This window comes from Hydra viridissima, unplaced genomic scaffold, assembly GCF_058129835.1.
Source record: "Hydra viridissima isolate aposymbiotic clone 2 unplaced genomic scaffold, HvirCarnegie_v1 scaffold_5, whole genome shotgun sequence".
NCBI classification, from domain to species: Eukaryota; Metazoa; Cnidaria; class Hydrozoa; order Anthoathecata; family Hydridae; genus Hydra; species Hydra viridissima.
The window spans coordinates 16,850,717-16,866,298 of NW_028324304.1; the positions used below are offsets into that span (position 1 = coordinate 16,850,717).

A 15,582-nucleotide genomic window follows, 5' to 3' on the forward strand; every position below is an offset into this window, starting at 1 on the left:
CTTTTTAGCTCTGGAGGCAATTTGGCATTTTGGTTTTTGTTTTATTGCTTCGACATATTTTGTAATAAGAGTATGAATAATTTTGTCGAATACTGTTGTTAGAGCCATTTTGCTATTTTATTGGATGTTATGGAAGAGCAATAATATGGTAATAGATTTTTTTGTTTTTTTTTTGTTTTTCCTTTAGAATTGTTTGCTCCCTCATCGAAGTGCACATCACGCCGTTCTCCAACCTACTTTTGTTCATCATCAACCGAAGGTTTCAACGTTTATCTTTAATTTTATTAAATGATTTAATGAAGCAATAACTGCAAAGTTAGAATGGCAGAAAAATTCAACTTTTGTAATCTCTAACATAGGTCCTTATATTCTAGTTGATCAAAGATTAAAAAACAGCGGGCTGCAATATTTGATCTTTTTCCTTATCGTTGCAAAAATGCGTTAACTTTTCTATGCGCGTCAATGGTGTTTAATTGTAAAATTGTAAAGTTTAATAGACCTTTGAATATAACATAAATAAATTATGGTTTTCTTTTTAGAGGTGTTATGCTAATGATTTGCTTGTTAAATTCCCTAGCATGCCTTCAGTAGCATCTATTTCATCTAAGGTAACTTTTTGTTTAATGCTCCAAAAAAATAATTCATCTATTTAAACTAATTACCGCGGTGTGGCCTAACAAAGCCAATGCTTTAAGAAAGTCCTAATTTAAGAAATGATAAATTTAGTTATTTTAACTGACTAGATATCTTAGTTAAAATAACTAAGTTATTTTCCCCAATTGTTTACATTTATATATACGAAATTTGTCATTTCTTAAATTAGGACTTTCTTAAAGCATAGGACTTTGTTTGGTCACACCATGGTATGTTACATTTTAAAGTTTTTTTCAATCGTAAACAAAGGAACTTTTATATTCGGTTGAAAATTTAGACTCAAAGTCAACAAAAGAAACTTTACAATTTTAAAACCCTGGTTTTAAAACCCTGGTTTTAAAACCCTGGTTTTAAAACCCTGGTTTTAAAACCCTGGTTTTAAAACCCTGGTTTTAAAACCCTGGTTTTAAAACCCTGGTTTTAAAACCCTGGTTTTAAAACCCTGGTTTTAAAACCCTGGTTTTAAAACCCTGGTTTTAAAACCCTGGTTTTAAAACCCTGGTTTTAAAACCCTGGTTTTAAAACCCTGGTTTTAAAACCCTGGTTTTAAAACCCTGGTTTTAAAACCCTGGTTTTAAAACCCTGGTTTTAAAACCCTGGCTTTAAAACCCTGGTTTTAAAACCCTGGTTAAATTGAACTTGTATTTATATAACGTTGCTGCATAAAAATGAACGAACAGATGATTTTTGGAGGAATATGACCTACTTTATGATAAATCGTTTTTCGCATTTTTAAAATTTTTTAATTTTCTTATTTTATCGTTTTTTAATATTTAATTTACTTTGTTCTTATTGTGCACCAAAATAATAGACAGTTTTGGTTCATCGCTCTTCCGTTAAAATATTTTATGTTTGCTATCGCATTGTGTTTCTTTGCAAAATGAATTCCAAAACTTGAACGAAGATTGTATAATGTGGAGATAAGAGATAAACGATTGAAGCAGATGTTTTAATATTTTTCTCTTGGTGATATTTTTAGCGACTTCCTTAAACGCACGGCCGTGTTATATTATAGAGCTTGACGCACGTAACAACGATGTTTTGAATTATAGAGTTGTAAATTTAATACTTTCCTCATAATAATGCCATGCAAATCTAAGGCATGTGGAATATACGAGGTTTCTTTGAAAAGCTTCGGGCGGAGGAGGTTAGACTAATATTTAGAGGATTTTTAAAGCAAAAATGGCGTTAGAATGTTTTTACGAAGATTTAGGGTTTTTTTTTTCATCGTTAAATATGATTACATATTATTTTGATTAAGGAATTGTTTTTTAGGTCACAAATCGTGTGAATAGTTCATTGTTTGAAAGGTAAAAGCAGTTCAACAGGTTCTTTTTTGACGTTTTTTAATTTACTCTGGTTTTATGATTATTATTTATTTATTTTAGCGAAAGTTGCAGTTCAGCTAAAGTTGAGAAATGGCCGATGACTGCAGGAGGTAATTTAATTAGAACAATACATAAGATATTTTATGTAATCTGACAGTTTTTTTCGTTTATTTTTTTAATGATATTTGTTCTATTATCAAATTGGATTCTCTTTTCTTAAGCGGTGATGAAATCATATAGAAACCAGCTGACCTTATTTGAACAAGCTGAAATTCTCGATTATCCTGAGATATGGTACTTAGGTTTGGAAGCCAGAAAGATTGAGGGGGTTCCTGGCGCGCCCATGAACAACGGTACATGAAACCCATTGAATTTGCTAACTTTAATTTTATATATTTGGAATAGGAAATGAGCTTATGTTTTATATTTGACCATTTTGTAGGGTACGATGACGAACAAGGTAGTCTTATACGAGTAGTTAAGGATCATATATCCTACCGCTACGAAATCGTTGATACTGTTGGAAAAGGGTCCTTTGGACAAGTTATCAAAGCTTATGACCATAGAAACAAAGAATTCGTCGCTATCAAAATAATACGAAACAAGAAACGGTAAAAGTTACTATACATCAAATTTTTGGAAATGTCAGAATTTGATTTAAAAAATAAAAAAGTGGCTCCGACTTGCACTTATACAGAAAGAAAAGTTTGAAAATAATTTTTTGGTGTTTGTTTATAAAGAGATTCTCAGCTATCGCATGTTTTGTGACGAGAAATTTTTTGTCTTCAAAAGGTTTACAGTCACTGGTTTAACATTTAATGCCTAAGTGTTATATGTCTTTATTGATTTTAAATTCTAAGTAATTTTTACATTTTTTTAAATATTCTTTATCTTAAAACTTTCATTTAATATAAGTGACATTCTTATATTTTGATGTAGATTCCATCATCAAGCTCTGGTTGAAGTAAAGATACTTGATTCTCTTAGAAAAAAGGTGAGTTTTATCAAACATAGGAAAAAAATTGCTCTACGAAGTGGGTTTTTTTTTTAATGCTTAAAAATTGCTGCATTTGTTTTTTAATATAAACTTCCGTTATAATCTTCTCAAAGATGCGCAAGAATCTTCTTTAAGACGCGTAGTAATCCTCATTAATTTGATTGCTCAAAGATTATATTGTGATGTAAAGTTTCATTTCCTAAAGTTTTTACGGTTTATCTTTTACGTAACAGTCCAGAGTTCTCTTAAAGGTACGGAATGTGAAAGGAAACTACTTTGTCTGAAATTTCACAGAATTTTTTTCTTAAACAGGATGTTGAAATGCTCTATAATATCATTCATATGAAAGATTATTTCTACTTTAGGTAAGCGCTTTTCTCTTAATATAAAGTTGCTTTTACATGTTTTAAAATTAAATGTACTAAAGGTTCGAAGGAAGGAGAATATTAAAGGCCGATTTCACAGATTAAAAGAAAATATAAAATTGTTTTTAAATTATGAATATGAAATTTCAAATGGGAATTTCTTGAAGTCCCAGTGTTTCAAATTATAGTAGAAAAAATTGTAAATGTTATCCTCACCGCGTTATAAAAATAAGAAAATATAATTTAAGCTATGCTACATAAATTATATTCATCACAAAAAAAATCTCAAAAGTCAGAGGTATGAAATTCAGAAAACAGAAAAGTAATAAGACATTTTATAATAAATACTTTGTAGCGAACAATTTTGAGCATTGTTTGGTTTGGTTTTTTACTGTTAAAGCCAAAGTTCTTTTTGGCTTAATTGCAAAAACTTCCATCTGTTTGGGGCTTTAAGACACTCAAATTGGACGTATCTTTATTTCTATTGTTTCTTTTGTTATTCTCATTTTCTTTAGAAATCATTTGTGCATCTCTTTCGAGCTGCTGGGGTAAGTTTTTGTGTTCAGAGATCAGATGTTTTTATTTATCCGTCAGTTTTATAAGATGGTTGATTGGTTAGTTTTTTTTTCTTTAGTATGAACCTATACGAGTTATTAAAGAAAAACAACTTTCAAGGATTTAGTCTCGATCTAGTGCGAAAGTAGGTGAAATATCGAAAACACATTAAATAAAACAATTTCTTCTCTTTCTGTTCTGCTATTGATTCAGATGCGTCATAATTTTTTTGCTGTTGATTTATTGACATAAAGTTTTGCGATGTATTTTTTGTTTTTATTCTTTAAAATGCAAAATGACCCGAAATGGTCTAATAAAATTATAAAAAAAGATAAAAACAGTTTGTAGATAGTACATTGTGATACTGAGTTTTCGTCATGTTTTGATGTCATAGACCATAAAACACATTAAAAAAAGAAAATGTCGCAAATGGTTGTCACAATTCTTCATAGTTAGGTTCTCCAATAGCAAAACTGTCACATACATTCTCTCTATTATAGAAAGCTGATTTGTTGATTATTACTATGATTGCTTTTCAGATTTGCAGTTTCTATACTACTCTGTCTTCGTCTACTTTATAATAATAAAATTATTCATTGCGATTTAAAACCAGAAAATATTCTGCTCAAACAAAGGGGATCAACGGCGGTCAAAGTCATTGATTTTGGTTCAAGCTGCCTAGAACATCAAAAAGGTAATGAATCAGTTTTATTAAAGGTAATATTTTCAACTTATTCTCCGGCTATAATTAAGCCAGACGAAATTGAAGAAAAACAAGCAATAGAAGAAAATAGTCTTTGCTTTGTTTTAGTTTATAGTTACATTCAAAGTAGATTCTATCGTTCTCCTGAAGTCATATTAGGTAAGATTTTAATAATTTCTAATAAAATTATAATTTTTAATTACAATTTCCACTAATCACTTTCTAGAAATCATATTTGGTGAGATTTTAAGAAAAAAAAATTTTTTTAATAAAGTAAATATTTAGATTTAAACTACAGAAATCAAAGAATAAATTATTGTCCATTTTAGGCATTTCATATTCCACTGCTATAGATATGTGGTCGCTTGGTTGTATATTAGCTGAGTTACATACTGGCTTTCCAATATTTCCAGGTGAGAACGAAGTCGAACAGATGGCTTGTATTATGGAGGTAATTGTTGATATCACCCTAATCATGTGCTTTCATTGCATTTTATTTAATTTTGTGCGCCCCCTATTTCTAAAGCTCCGCCTTTGTTATTGTTGGTTTCTTAATGCAACTTTACATTACTCGTGGCTTGTTTGAGTTAAATTTTAATCGTTTTCTCATTATTTTTCAGATATTTGGGTCCCCCCCTATAAGTTTAATAGAAAATTCACATAGGAAAAGAATTTTTTTTGGTAAGCAATATTTTTACTGTTCCATAATGAAATTTCGAATCATCTGGTCAATAGTGTATTTTGAATCAGCCGGTCAATAAAAGATAATAGAATGTTTGAAATTGTAATAAGTTCATTAAAAATGAATTTTTAAATCAATAGAAGTAGAAAAAACTTAGCTTTTAAAAAAAAATTAAAATAAAACGATATAAAAATTCTATTTATTCACATAAGCGTTTGTTAACTTTTTAGATTCAAAAGGTAACCCTCGTTGTTTTACAAACTCTAAAGGAAGAAAGAGGCGGCCCTCTTCTAAAGATTTGAACTCATCTTTAAAGTCTAATGATCCGCTTTTTGTAGACTTCATCCAACGTTGTTTCGAGTATGTATTTTAAAGAAAATTATAACGAATTGCATTCAGTATAAGCATATAGATATAAATTTTTCTTTTAAAATGAATTTGAATCGGGAATTAAAATCCCCATCTATTTTAAATTCGACTTAAACTTGTACTGTTAATGATTATAAAGTTAATAACGTAAGCTAAAGCAAAATATCTCTTTAGATGGGATCCTTCGAAACGCATGAATCCAGAAGAGGCGCTTCAGCATAGGTGGTTGACGGATGTATGTATATTGGAGGTCTTGAAGCTGTAAATTATTCTTAAGTATATTCATTTAAGTGTATGCTGTTGCTTCGCGATTCAGATTATTCTGTTACGAATCAGTAATTCAATAGATAATGTGACTACAACTTTCAAAACCAGCTTTGATGTTCTATATAGCAACAGGGAAAATGAAAAACTAAAACAAAAAAACCGACCTTTTTATCATCTGACATTTTTTTCTTTTTATGTTTGTTTCGATTTGAATTATTTATTCACTTTATCTCTCTTCTGAATATTGAAAAAAATTGTGAAAGGTTTTTTATTTTATTTTCTTATTTTTTTAGATAACCAATGCTGTCCCGTCGTCTTGCCGCCCAAATGTTTACTCCCCTGGCAGTGAAAAAATCCATGTTTTAAATCTTCGTTCCAGGGAGGAACTTAAGACGTATTATGCTGTACAAAAGCGAAACCATATTTATCGTCATAGCAATTTCTCAGTTGAAAATCATGAAAATAGCACTGTCGCTTTAAGAAGTAGTAATTTCGTTAGGCATAGTCACAACGTCCAATCAGTGGATGATAAAATGAGCGATGTTAATATAGCTAATGATATCAGAAAAAGTAGTTACTTCATTAGCAACGGCATTGACAATCATCTAGTAAGTGACAAAGCGATTGTTCAAAATGACGTTATGAAAACAATGAATAGTCAAATGAACTTGTCTAATTGGTCTATCCGAGAAAAAGATAGCTATTTGCCTCCTATTAGATAACCGAGCTGGTAATGAGATGACCAGGGACCGTTACCAAGTTTAGCTGAGATATTACAACCGCTAGTTGCCAGACAATATTGTCGTTATACAATGAAGATTAAAACTGACCAGCGTGTTTTATGACCTGTATGTTGTTACGTGTGTATGTTGTTAAGCTTTTATAAGATTTTAAGGCAGAACTTACTGTCTATACTTTTTTGCCCGTTTCTTACTTCAAACCTACCAATCATAAAAGTAATGAGGGAGTAAATTTTAATTCATTTTTACCTAAAAAAGCACAAATTTACAGGTGTACACTGAAAAGAAGCCTAAAAGGCTATATAAGTTCAGTTTTCTCGACGGTTTTGTGATGAATAAAATAACTCTTATGACCAAAGGGCGTTTTTCAGCGGATTTCGGTGTGCGATGCAATTTTCAAACCAAATCGGTACGAGTTTTAATTCGAGTTACAATCGAGAGCATTCGTTTAAATATTAACCTCGTTTAAAATTAATATTTAAGAATCTCGAGAAATCGAGAACTTACGAAACGCGCATGATTTCTACTTCTTATACATGTATTGCGATGCTGGGGTAAATGAGGTCATTCCTTTGCCTGAAGTACCACAGGTACCAATACCAATCTATGTCAAAAATAAAAAAAAAAACAGCTAATTTATTTCTCCAGAGAATGTAAAAACTTGTAAATCAAGAAATTTCATTTCTAATAACTGGCACTCACTTTCCCTTTTCCGTCTACTGCTGAAGCAAAAATACTTTTTTTATTCAAACCACGAACCTTGTTCTTTCCCTAAAAACAATATTCAAAAAAAAAAAAAAAAAAAAGTATAAGCAATAGCTTGCCGCACAGAACATTGAGAATGCGATCCACCGTGATGTAAGCTTACTTTAAGATTTCCTTTCTTGAAGAACGTTTGCCATTTTTGTTTTCCTGATTCTCGAGCTTCTTCAAAATCCTAAATGTTATAGATTTGAGGTAACATTCGGCAAGTATAAAAATTTTATCTTATTTTCACAAAATATTTTTAAAAATAACCTTCATCCTTTGTTTCTTTTTCAAAAGCTTTTTTTTCTTAACTTCTTTTCTCTTTTCCAGTTCTTCTCTAAATAAAAAGTTGTAAAAAATTGTAAAAATTAGAAAGAGGGGAAGAAAAAAAAAAAGAAAAAAAAAAAAAAGGGGGGGGGAGGTAGGAGGAGGTTAAAGGGTCTTCTAAACAACAAGTTCTAAAAATTAAGAAAAAAAAAGGGGTGTTAACATTTACCTGGTTAGTTTATTTACTGGCTTGGCAGATACTCCTAAAAGGTTTTTCTTCTCTTCGTTTTCAATTCGAGAAAGAGCTGATATCTAAATTTACACAATTTAAAGGGAAATTGTTTGCATCGAGTTTTTCTTTAACATAAACATTTTAAGGAATAATGGCAGCACACCAATAAACGTTCAATCAAAATTGGGTAAAAAAGATAAGAAAAAATACCTTAACTACATCAACCGATCCACTGTTGTCAAACTTCACTGTACATGAAAACCCATCGTCAGAAATCATATCAATAGTGGCATTGTGCACCCTTATAAAATATTTTCATCAGTTGAAATAAAAAGTTGATAACAAAAATTTTACAGGTGAAACATACTAAAACTTTAATTGGTGCAACAAAATATGTGCATCAAATTGGGCGGTTTTTTGACATAACTGCAGTTTTATTATATTAGGACGAAAAATTTCCTAGACTAAAGAGCAAACTTTGTGTCAGTTGGATAATGTTTCATATAGAAAATAATTCATTTTAGTAAAGAACCTTAAAGAACTTATTTGTGCATCAGGTTAAAAAAAAATGGAACTAAATAGAAAAAGTCGTTAAGAGAAATGGGTACTAATTAAGACAATTGGAGAATAGGTACCTGGTAAAAAGACATAGGAACATTAAAAAGTTTATGCTTTTATTTAAATTGATTTGTTTAAACAATACATACAATACGCTGCTCCTGTTAACAAAAATTTGGACGATTTTACTTACAGAGTTTACAATCAACGAGAGTTATCACAACTCAGCCTAAAATGAAAACCAAGATATCTCGTGAAAACTGTCAAAAGTTAATTTCACTTGCTAAAGTTGCATACACGTGAAACTAATGTTTTGTGGAAATTTTCTAAGCAATAAATTTAGTCTAAAAAAATTTCTATAATTGAGGAAAAATAAAACATCTGAGATCTGACACGTTTTTACATTTGATTATTGTATAAAAAATTTCAAAGAATATTTATTACCTTATTTCTTCCCAAACTGACATAGACAAAAAAAAAACAAAAAAAATGAAAAGAAAAGAAAAAGAAAAAAAAAATAAGTGAGTGGCTCATGAGTGTGAATCCAAACTTGCATATTGGAGTTCTGACTCCAAATTTTGATAAGAAAATCTAACTTTTGAACATGTAAAACACAAGTAGCAAAAAAAAAAAACAAGTAACAAAAACACAACAAAAAAAAGTTTGTTTTGAATTGTTTAAATAAATCTTTAATGACATCAGAAGCTGAGAACTGTCATAGTGGTATCATGGATATTTAATAGTCATCAGGTTAAGACATTAAAATAGTTATTTTAATAGGAATTTTAAAAATGATTCTAAAAAAAATGAGTTGAAATTTTAAATGACCTGAAACTGCCATCAATAAAATAAAATAGATAACAAAATATTTCAAACAACCAAAAGCATTCAAATAAAATTTGAAAAGATTTAAAGAGAAGCTTATTGTACAACAACAGTTGAGCATTTGACACTTTGTTAAAACATAACGGTGAATATCTTTTTGACGTTTGTTTAGAAGAGAGCAAAATAGCAACTACTTACACTCCATCAGCTTTCCGATGTACTTGTACACGATCACCAACTTTCCATATTGCTTTAGGTGATGATTCTTTCTCTGGCAATACTTCTGCCTATAGGAAAATATTATTTGAGTGTTATAGAGTGAATTATTGTAATAAATATTATTGTAACACTATTTGAGTAATACTAAGTGGTACCAAGAAGCACCCTATCTAGTCTATTAATCTAATGATTTGAATTTGTATTAAGAAATAATTTTTCTGACACCATCATTACATTTGAACATCATTAGCAGTTTAAGACATCAAGTTAAAATTACAAGCTTTTGCAGCTTAAATACTCCAAATGATAAGATCATTAGGTTTGAGAAAAATATGCCATTTTGTTAACACATTAAAAATTTAACACAGAATATATTATAAAAGAAAGTAACACCAAGTTCCATTATGACTCATTAAATTGAACTTGATAAATTTTAGATGTTCGAAATACTATAACATTTTAGTGAAATGAGAAGCAGATTAAGTGGTTTTTATTATAATACATATATTCTTTAACAGATTTCTATTATAGTGCATATATTTTTGATACTTGAATATATCTTTCATACAAGCATGAATGTATAATACTTGCACTTCTTCAAAAAAAATAAAACTTATTCTACAGATTTTATTTATTGTTACTTATGTAAATTAGAAAATAAGTTTAAAATTTTAACAATATTCTCATTCACTTACCTCATTAATTTGGATTAGATCATTGGTTAGCGCAATAACCTCCTAAAAAATACATATCTAATATAGCATGAAATTTTGTTGCATCAAAATACATTTCTTAAAACTATAAAAATATACAGACATTGTATTAAAAGACTTTTCGATTTTAAACTTAACTTTAGGATTTTATGTTTTAAAGTGTTTAATTAACTTTTATCTTTTTTTCTTCCAAAAAAAAATTATCCAAATTTATAGGATGCTTTTAAGATAACAATGTGGAAATTATATTTATATAAAAAAAGATGTGCAGTCAATCTGACCAGATGCTACCAAGAATAGACAATTATTTTTTGTGAAGTCAAATCTTTTACATCTTTATTTAAAAAACTCTCAAAGTAACAACCAATTTTTTAATTGACAAATGTGCACGTAAATTTAAAATGAAATACTTCTCATGCTGAGTTCTTCAGTAAATTAAAAAAGTTTTTAATTTACTGAAGAACTCAGCAAAATCATATAAATTTGATAGTATAATAAAACACTTTTATTATACTATCAAATTTATAAGATTTTGGTGGATCTTTGTTAAAGGGGAGGTAATACCTTCTTTTAAAAGTATGTCTCATTGTATAGGCTGCAGACACCTTAGTTATGCAGCATAAACCTCTCTTCAATTGGTTATGCAGCGCAATACTCATTAAATTAATAATTAGATAAATACCACATTAAATTAATAATTAGAAAAATAGAAAACTGTGAAACAGTGCTTTGCTCATGTGATTTAACAGAATAGAATCACAACTATTAAAATTATTTGAAATATTTCTGCTTTTGTAACTCATTCTTCTTTAGTTAAACTTACTTGATGGAGATGGTTTATATAGAAATTATGCCAGAGAAAAAACTGATTTTTTTTTACAAAACAAATCAGTTTTTTCTCTGACATTCACTTCATTTCTTAAAGTGAATGCCAGAGAAAAAACTGATTTGTTTTTACAAAACAAATCAGTTTTTTCTCTGGCATTCACTTTAAGAAATGAAGTTTACAATAGGCACTGTACCTAACTGTCTTAACTGATAATAACCATTTATAAGGTTCTAACCAATTATAACTAAAGAATCTTTTATAACTCATTCTATTAGACTACAAACAACAACACTTTTAATCCTAGTATTAAAATAAATAAAACACTACCTAAAATTTTTCTATACAAAACCTGCAATTACCAAAAAATTCATAAAATAGATGTTGTAAACAATAACCTCAACTTTCTATCAAATTACATTTTACCAAAATTAAAGATAACCCTTTTTTAGAATAATAAGCATTTAAACTATGAAAAACAGAAAGAGTAAAATATATGGCAATGGAATAGAGAACCCCTTAGCAATTCAATGAAATATTGAGAAATTAAAGAGAGCCATAAAAGTGTGAGAAATTCTAAACATCTATCTTTATCCAAGTCTGAAAAAGAGTTGTTTAGAGGCACATTTATATTTACAAGAGTTTAGAAATAAAAATTATTTAAGTGGAGACTTAAAACTTACACACACTAAAAAAATTGTATGAAACATCTAAAAACATTAAAATTATATGGATTTTTATAAGAAACGTTAAGAAAACCTCAAGATCTTGCTGGAGCCTTAGTAAATCTCCATCACTTGGATCAATTAGAAGAGCGGCTTCTACCTAAAAGTTTAATAAAAAAGAAATTACCCTATTAATGTATCTTGAAGAGATAGCGATGTTTATCTATTTCAAAACCTTTAAGTATTTTTCTTAATTTTTAGGCCTAAATTGAACTTAATTACACTAAAAAAAGAGATGTGAGAGGTAAAGCAATATACAAAATTTAGTTTTCGGACCTGACTTAGTTGAGCCTTATAGTTTTCTAAATTTTCTAATAAATTATCATCCATATTTATCCAGAAGTTAAAAGTTTGTTGTGCTTGTTGTTGAATATAAATTTATATATTTTAGATGTTTTTGTTTGCAAATTTTCAAAAAACTTATCAGACTTCTGTCCCGCTCTTGAACAAAAATGGCGTTTGAAATGTTCGTTACGGGACAAAATGGTATTTATAATGGATGGAGGAGGGTTCTTTTAGGAACAATAAGGAGGAAAATCTGCTAAGGGGACATTCCTTTTTAACATAATAGATTTAAAGTTTATCTGCAAATGACGGACAACCATCAAACATATAATTACCCTACGGCTATCCGAGTATTGCTATGATCAGTGTTGGAAATTTTGATTAAATGAAAAAAATCATAATTTATTAGTAAATTAGATCTTCCTGATAAACCAAGATGCTGATGACCTGTCATTTAAACGTGCTTTAAGTTGACTTTAAAGTTTTAATTTTTATAAGAGCTTGTTACGGTGAAGGTGTCAATTAAAATTCCTTTTTTTAGATTTCTTTAATTTTCTGTAGCACGGCCGCAGTCATAGTGTGGTTTAATTCACGCTTTGCGTATCTCCTAAAACATTTTTCGACTGTAATTTTCAAATTTTTTGTAATGTACTCAGCAAGCAAGCTCTATCAACAGTAAATTATTTTTATCTATCATAATTTTGACGCAAAACTTAAGAATTCATTAGTGGCTTCAACACTTTTTATTGAAGATCAATAATTTTGATAAAAATCAACAATTGATTCACAAATTATCAAATAGTTAAGTGAAATCTTGGTTTTTAATTTTTTAAAGTTGATCTACTGAAAGAAAATTTACAAATGATAGTGAAATTATGTTAAGATAGAATATCTGTGTATAATCTTTCTGTATTACGCTTTTTAATTTACTATAATATCATAATGGTCCCCTATGTTCTTTGTGAATTTAAAACTAAACGTGAGACTAAAACTCAGGTCATCTGGAGATTTGATGTAAATTTTTAAAAAATTGTGTTTTATCGCTTTCTTAGTAAAAGATTACAACAAACAGATAAAATTTAAAAAAAATAATTTTCATAAAAAAAAACTTAATAAAAGCTGGTTTTTTAAATATTTTAGTTTTCGGTAGATTTTGCAACGACAGGGACCACGACAACTGGAACATGACAATGGTGTAGAACATAATCGCTTGTGCTACCAAGTAAAAATCGGCTCACTGTTCCAAGACCCCTTTGGCCTAAAATAACAATAGTACCCAAGTTTTTCTTAACTGATTCACAAATCTTATATCCAGTTCCATGGTAGTCATCTTCAATAACAGATCGGTATTTTATATTTTTCTCGTCACAAATTTTTGTGTAATAGTCGAGCATTTTATTAACGCATTTAAAACTGCTCTCAACTGTCACTTGATAAGCTTCCAAAGGAGCATAACCACCCATTACACCCATGGCTGGCATCTGTGGGACTTGATATGCGTGAATTATTACTAAGGTATCATCTTTATTATGGTAGTTTTTAATATACCAATTAAAAGCGTTTTTACTAGACTCGCTCCCATCAACAGCTAAGCAATTTACTCTTCCAGTGTCACCCATTCTATAGAATCCTAAACAAAATCATGCTATATTTAGTAAGTTCACTTGTAGTTTAATGAATGCACATGCTGTAATTTTGCAAATACTTCCCATTATCAAATTACAACCATATCCCTACACAAAAAAACTTTCTTATTATATAAGTTTTTATTTGTTGTAAAAAAAAAAAAAGGTTGTCATTTAACTTGCTTTATAAAATCATAAGCAGAGAAATTTGAGTCAAGAGAAATTTGAGTCATTTAAACCCCCCCCCCCCTTATTTTATTGTGCAAAAAAAATTTGTGCTTTCAGTAAATTTATTAATTTAAGTTAAATTTACTGAAGTTACTGAAGGTGGAAAATTAACTGAAGACCAAGTGTGTGTGACCAAGTGGTGATGTGACCAAGTGGTGATGTGACCAAGTGGTGATGTGACCAAGTGTGTGTGACCAAGTGGTGTGTGACCAAGTGGTGATTTGGCCAAGTGGTGATGTGAGGGCGGATAATTCAAAAATCTAAGATCGTTAAATACATTCTTACACTCAATTCACAAGATTCAATTAATATTGTTGTAACTTATGATAAAATGTACATTATAAATTGCTACATAATTACATACTACAAAAATATTACACAGTAGTATTACATTACTTAGAGAAAACTTCTTCCGTATATTTAATTAATTTAAAGTTGTAAACGATGTGTAGTATCTAAAACAGAAACATCAACCATGATTAAATAAATATCAACCACGAACCAATAAGTATCAATAATGAAAGTATACCCTATATGTAGCTATGCAAAAAAGTTTTGCCTTAAACTATCAAACTTCTTTATAATATAAAGATACTTTGTAGGTATAAAAAAGGTTCTAAATATCTATCCATATTGATTATCCGAGCTGATTATTTAATTTCAAGTTTAAACATCAATGTTTGTAGACAACTGATTAGCTGCAATATTTTCTTAAAACTCATCTACTTTATTAGCTGTTTAAATAACAATTTGTCAATATTTAATTATTTTGCTAAACATAGCAACACGAATACAATAGTATAACTAACTGCTTTTAAAAGAAGTGAAAACTCGTACGTCATAGTTAACTGACGGTTTGTAGGACAATTTAAAAAGTGCGTCACTTGCACGACATATATGTATTAAAAAAAAAAAAAAGCGAAACGTGGTAAAAAAAACCGATAAAAAAAACTCACTAAACAGTGACTATTATTAATACAAGCTTGGTATTTGTAGGATTGGTCGCAGAATAGTTACAAATATTCTGAATCTGTAAAAAAAAAAAAACCATGTTGACATTTGGCGGTAGTTACAAAAACATTCACACTTAAATTCTAGAAAAAAAATTGTCAGATTTTTAGCTGCTTAAAAATCGAGTTTTTAAACATTATTAAGGTTCATCTATCATTCTGATAATAATATTCTTTTTGAATTATAATATTCAATGGGTAAAAACTAATTTAGCTACAGTTTCAATTTTGTCACTAAAACCACAATTTTTAATCACTTAGAATAGATTGGTAGTCGTGTTAAAAATATTATTTTGCGGTTTCCAAGAATTTTTTTAAAATGTTTTACACTTGTTAACTTTTTTTTTTTTTTTAATGTGTTCAGAAAGTTTTATTGTAAGTTAATTTTATTACTAAATAAATAATATTCAACCGAAATTCGACTATTTTTAAGACACGACTCGAAGATAATTCAAATTTAATTCACGGATGCAAAATTCGATTTCTTTTTATACAATTGAATTAATTATATAGAAGACTAATACCCACGTAAAATATGTCTTGCTGGGTTGAAGCAATGTAATTTTTTATCGCACCTCTCCTTTTTTTTATTGCAGATATGAAATATCGTCTCACACTAATGCAGAATGACTAAAAAACTGGCCATAACGAAAATAGACATT

General features: G+C 29.0%; 3 protein-coding genes across 25 annotated transcripts in view; 1 reads left to right on the plus strand and 2 right to left on the minus strand.

Moving 5' to 3' along the window:
- LOC145189354 (dual specificity tyrosine-phosphorylation-regulated kinase 4-like) overlaps nucleotides 1–6,840 on the plus strand; it is a 14,613-nt gene extending 7,773 nt beyond the window's left edge. For 9 of the 20 annotated variants that reach the window (XM_090089385.1, XM_090089382.1, XM_090089383.1 and 6 more), the window contains 17 exons: nucleotides 188–259; nucleotides 540–608; nucleotides 1,930–1,964; nucleotides 2,043–2,092; nucleotides 2,204–2,335; nucleotides 2,425–2,593; nucleotides 2,922–2,976; nucleotides 3,292–3,344; nucleotides 3,860–3,892; nucleotides 3,979–4,044; nucleotides 4,439–4,593; nucleotides 4,711–4,761; nucleotides 4,932–5,053; nucleotides 5,223–5,283; nucleotides 5,515–5,644; nucleotides 5,828–5,903; nucleotides 6,214–6,840. In XM_090089385.1, coding sequence (XP_089945511.1) covers nucleotides 188–259; nucleotides 540–608; nucleotides 1,930–1,964; nucleotides 2,043–2,092; nucleotides 2,204–2,335; nucleotides 2,425–2,593; nucleotides 2,922–2,976; nucleotides 3,292–3,344; nucleotides 3,860–3,892; nucleotides 3,979–4,044; nucleotides 4,439–4,593; nucleotides 4,711–4,761; nucleotides 4,932–5,053; nucleotides 5,223–5,283; nucleotides 5,515–5,644; nucleotides 5,828–5,903; nucleotides 6,214–6,642 — 1,758 coding nt within the window. In that variant the 3' untranslated portion in view covers nucleotides 6,643–6,840. Of the gene's footprint in view, nucleotides 1–187; nucleotides 260–539; nucleotides 609–1,334; nucleotides 1,802–1,929; nucleotides 1,965–2,042; nucleotides 2,093–2,203; nucleotides 2,336–2,424; nucleotides 2,594–2,921; nucleotides 2,977–3,291; nucleotides 3,345–3,372; nucleotides 3,643–3,859; nucleotides 3,893–3,978; nucleotides 4,045–4,438; nucleotides 4,594–4,710; nucleotides 4,762–4,931; nucleotides 5,054–5,222; nucleotides 5,284–5,514; nucleotides 5,645–5,827; nucleotides 5,915–6,213 lie in introns of those variants that run through there. The other 11 variants (XM_090089389.1, XM_090089392.1, XM_090089395.1 and 8 more) reach the window with 7 other exon arrangements.
- Nucleotides 6,841–6,888: 48 nt separating this feature from the next.
- Nucleotides 6,889–12,257, minus strand: LOC145189356 (survival of motor neuron-related-splicing factor 30-like). Of its 2 annotated transcripts, none has more exons than XM_090089415.1 (10): nucleotides 12,049–12,257; nucleotides 11,807–11,872; nucleotides 10,204–10,245; nucleotides 9,488–9,576; nucleotides 8,117–8,207; nucleotides 7,904–7,986; nucleotides 7,678–7,744; nucleotides 7,529–7,597; nucleotides 7,363–7,431; nucleotides 6,889–7,264 (listed from the first exon to the last, which is right to left on the minus strand). In XM_090089415.1, exons 1-10 carry the CDS (start codon nucleotides 12,100–12,102, stop codon nucleotides 7,184–7,186), a joined length of 711 nt encoding a protein of 236 aa, XP_089945541.1. In that variant the 5' UTR covers nucleotides 12,103–12,257; the 3' UTR covers nucleotides 6,889–7,183. The 2 variants fall into 2 exon arrangements, with proteins under 2 accessions (XP_089945541.1, XP_089945542.1); XM_090089416.1 differs by having other exon boundaries at nucleotides 8,658–9,576; nucleotides 12,049–12,249.
- An 802-nt stretch (nucleotides 12,258–13,059) lies between these two features.
- Nucleotides 13,060–14,611, minus strand: LOC149889014 (uncharacterized). Of its 3 annotated transcripts, none has more exons than XM_090089419.1 (3): nucleotides 14,440–14,611; nucleotides 13,996–14,170; nucleotides 13,060–13,687 (listed from the first exon to the last, which is right to left on the minus strand). In XM_090089419.1, the coding sequence occupies exon 3, from the start codon at nucleotides 13,674–13,676 to the stop codon at nucleotides 13,194–13,196; it is 483 nt and encodes a 160-aa protein (XP_089945545.1). In that variant the 5' UTR covers nucleotides 13,677–13,687; nucleotides 13,996–14,170; nucleotides 14,440–14,611; the 3' UTR covers nucleotides 13,060–13,193. The 3 variants fall into 3 exon arrangements, with proteins under 3 accessions (XP_089945545.1, XP_089945544.1, XP_089945546.1); XM_090089418.1 differs by lacking the exon at nucleotides 14,440–14,611 and adding an exon at nucleotides 14,307–14,357; XM_090089420.1 differs by lacking the exon at nucleotides 13,996–14,170.
- Between the last annotated feature and the right edge of the window lie 971 nt (nucleotides 14,612–15,582).

Bases quoted from the DNA above. Each gene is read 5' to 3' on its own strand.
- LOC145189356 (XM_090089415.1), bottom strand. From the start codon at position 12,102: ATGGATGATAATTTATTAGAAAATTTAGAAAACTATAAGGCTCAACTA. The intron at 11,873-12,048 runs GTCCGAAAACTA...TTAAACTTTTAG, and splicing joins ATAAGGCTCAACTAAGTCAG to GTAGAAGCCGCTCTTCTAAT. The intron at 7,745-7,903 runs GTAAATGTTAAC...CTTTTTATTTAG, and splicing joins CCAGTAAATAAACTAACCAG to AGAAGAACTGGAAAAGAGAA.
- LOC149889014 (XM_090089420.1), bottom strand. From the start codon at position 13,676: ATGGGTGACACTGGAAGAGTAAATTGCTTAGCTGTTGATGGGAGCGAG.